General features: G+C 34.2%; 1 protein-coding gene across 1 annotated transcript; it reads right to left on the bottom strand.

Moving 5' to 3' along the window:
* Positions 1-1,290: 1,290 nt before the first annotated feature.
* Positions 1,291-3,148, bottom strand: LOC108453975 (cytochrome P450 CYP736A12-like). The gene is made up of 2 exons (XM_017752248.2): positions 2,372-3,148; positions 1,291-2,266 (listed from the first exon to the last, which is right to left on the bottom strand). The coding sequence occupies exons 1-2, from the start codon at positions 3,068-3,070 to the stop codon at positions 1,472-1,474; spliced, it is 1,494 nt and encodes a 497-aa protein (XP_017607737.1). The 5' UTR covers positions 3,071-3,148; the 3' UTR covers positions 1,291-1,471.
* Positions 3,149-3,448: the final 300 nt, after the last annotated feature.

The raw sequence follows: 3,448 nt of genomic DNA, 5'->3' as shown, positions 1-3,448 counted from the left end.
CTTGAAAAACAGCGCTCTCTATGTAGTTGTCTGAGAACATTGCCGCCCTCTACACTAAGAATAAAGAAAATATTGCGTGAAAGGTAAAAGGAGTGTAAGCACAATAAAACCCGAAAAGATATCTTGTCATTTTTATAAACTCATTCCATGAGTTTATCTCTAAAACACATTTGGCTAAAAGATTGACTTAGGAATAGGAGACTGATCGTAGTGCCAACTCTAGCACCATTTAGTTCATCCTCTTACTTTTGTAGATCATACCAAGCCTGTTAAAGCATCACAATAAGCCCAGACTCATACAAGCTTTTAGAGGACCCTCACAATGATATAATTGACTCAAATGCAAAATACCTATCTTATCTCATGTTGTTACAATACCTTAATATTATTTTGGTATTAATAAATATTCAACTTAGATTATAATATAAATATATAAAAATATATATCGTAATTCATTATCAATATTATGATATATGAAATATAAGTTTCAAATACCTTTTATGCAATTGATATAAATCAATTTTTATTTTTAATTTGAATATATCATTTTTATAATTTATTATAAATGAAGGAAAATTTAAAAATAAAATTGATTTCACTTAAAACTTGCTTAACACACCTTGATAGCTACAATTTTGATTAAAAAAGAAAAATAACAAGCTTTACTTACCTATTCTTCTACTTGTTTTTTCAATGCAAACCAAAAAGGCTCTGTCGAATTTGGTCAACGTGAAAGAAAAGAATAAATATTAACAAACAAGCAAAGCAAGTCTTCAATTATTACAAAATTATATCTTATTATGTTTTTTTATTCTTCTTGTTATTTTTTAAGTCCATTGAATTTTCTTATCATTTCTTCTTGTTTTCCTTGCCCGCCATCACCAAACCTTCCTATCCCTCTGTTTTCTGTTCTTAGAGTTATAGGCTTATAGGTATTTTCTATTCTTACATACACAAATATTTTTCTTATATGCGAAAGATGGGTTTCAAGAATAAGAAAGACTTATTGCATTTTCAAACAAATTTATATTTTTTTAAAACAAAATTTCGGATCATCGTAACACAACAATCATTAGAAATGAGGAAAACAACTGGTCTTAGTGACCAAATGAAAAGTTCGATAAAACTAAAGAGAGAAGAGTAAAACAACTCCCCTTAAAAGAAAGCTTTGAACCACCAAGAATAGATCAGCAAATTATCAAAGGGAAAACCAAAACTCGATTGGAGGCAATACATCAAACAAATATATACTTAAAATAAATTGAAAGGTGTGGAATTGCCAAAGAGAAGTTTAATTATATTTGTTTGATTTTGAGGGATTTTATTAAGTATGATCCATTGTCAACATATATATGCATCAAATACATATTATTTTCAAAAAAAGAAATACATGCCATTTTGAAATGCCCTTTATTATACGTATACATCTTGTTATTTTAAAACATAAAAAAAAATCATAAAATTTGTATTTTTACATTCGATAAGTGGGCTTGACACACAAATTAATCTTCCTTGGCAACGAGACACCAAAGTTCTCAGTCATGTCCAGTTCATTCGGCGACATTCCGCTAGGTAGCTCCCAATTGAAACAATGCACCAATTGAGCTAGAATAAGTTTAACTGTGATTAACCCTAATTTCTTCCCTGGGCATAATCTACGGCCTGCACCAAATGGGATGAGTTCAAAATCATGTCCATGAAGGTCTATATTGCTATCAATGAACCTTTCTGGAAAAAACTCTTCAGCGTTGTTGGACCAAATGTTAGGGTCTCTCCCCATGGCCCAAATGTTCACTAAGACCCTTGATTGTTTTGGTATGTAACAGCCATCAATAATTATGTCTTCCACTGACTCACGAGGAACTAGCAAAGGTGCAACAGGATGAAGCCTAAAAATTTCTTTCACAACCATGTCTAGGTACTCCAATTTTGGTAAATCATTTTCCTCTACCATTCTCTTGTTCCCGACAATGCTTTCTAGCTCTTGTTGGAGTTTTAACATTACCCTTGGATGCCTTAGGAGCTCTGATAATGCCCACTCCAATGTGGCAGCTGAAGTGTCCAAGGCACCCACCATCATATCTATTGTTATGGCTTTGATGCTATTCCGATCCATTATATCACCATCATTGTTCATTGGTTGATTTAACTCTTTAAGCAGCGTACCGACGAAATCATCCTGTTTATGTTGTTCATGGTCATCAATGATCATCTCGAGCGCTTTATCAAGTTTTTCGCCGAGTTTCTTTGTACGTGCTTTGATTCCCTACATAGTTGATAATAATCAACACCATTCACTTAGTGGTTGTTTGTAATGTATATGGTTAATTTGTTTTGATATAGTAAATTAAAATACAGAAAAACACAATACCTGTAGGTCGAAAGCACCCAGAAAAGGAACAACATCTGCAAGATTGAAAGCTCCTGCTATGTGAGTAAGCTCATCAATAAGCTCCTTGAGGTTAAATCCCTGATACTTCTTCACATTCCCCAAAACCATTCTCAAAGTCATCTCTTCATTAAGCGCCCCAACCTTCTTACTAATGTTGACCACTTCCTTCGCTGATGCAGCTTCTTTCAAAGATTCAATGAAATGCGCTAGCACCTCCTTCCTCGTTGATGCAAACGATTCAATTTTCGATGCAGTAAAAATTGTCATATTACAAATCTTCCTCACACTACGCCAATATGATCCAAGTTCTGTGAATGCTATGCCCCTTTTGCCATTGTAAATTAATTCTAGGACTTGAAGTCTTGGCCTGCTCGCGAAAACAGCATCATGTGTCTTGAGAAATATCTCGGCGACTTGAGGGGACGAAACGACAACAGTTGGCACAACGCCTAGCCTTATGGACATCATAGGACCATATTTTTTGGCCAAGTGATAAAGGGATTGGTGTGGAAGCATGCCTAACATGTGGAGGTTTCCAATAATTGGCAAGGGTCGCGGACCGGGAATGGCTTTCCCTTTTCCTTTTCCATTTTTGCTTGATGAGATGTAAAATAGAACGTAGAAGAAAGAGCAGAGTACTGCAAGGGCAGTGAGAAGAGTGGCTGCTGAAAGAGCCATTCTTGTTAATTGATTCAACTGAAGGATATGTCTCTACTGTCTATCCCCTCCCCTTTTATTTATACATTTATCTATTAACTATAAAAATATATACATTATTTGTAATCTGCAGATGAGAAGTCGTCCCCCTTCGGCCGTCGTATTTGACCTAGAAAAAATAATTTGGCGTATTTGGGAAGCTGTTTCATATAATATTATGGATTCTTTAATTGCATCCCATTTTATTTACAGATTTATAATCGGTTATTACAAATTATTATATAGATTTTTCTGTATGTTTATTTATGTAGACATAAAAATATGTTACAAGGAGTCGCAACTCTTCGGCCATCATATTTGACACGAAACTTGGCAGTTGGCTGCTTTGACCATAAATTT

Source organism: Gossypium arboreum, chromosome 9 (genome assembly GCF_025698485.1).
Source record: "Gossypium arboreum isolate Shixiya-1 chromosome 9, ASM2569848v2, whole genome shotgun sequence".
Taxonomy (NCBI): Eukaryota; Viridiplantae; Streptophyta; class Magnoliopsida; order Malvales; family Malvaceae; genus Gossypium; species Gossypium arboreum.
Note: the sequence above shows the minus strand (reverse complement) of the source record. Positions and strands in the feature narration are given on the sequence as shown.

Bases quoted from the DNA above. Each gene is read 5' to 3' on its own strand.
- LOC108453975 (XM_017752248.2), bottom strand. From the start codon at position 3,070: ATGGCTCTTTCAGCAGCCACTCTTCTCACTGCCCTTGCAGTACTCTGC. The intron at 2,267-2,371 runs GTATTGTGTTTT...TCAACTATGTAG, and splicing joins TGGGTGCTTTCGACCTACAG to GGAATCAAAGCACGTACAAA.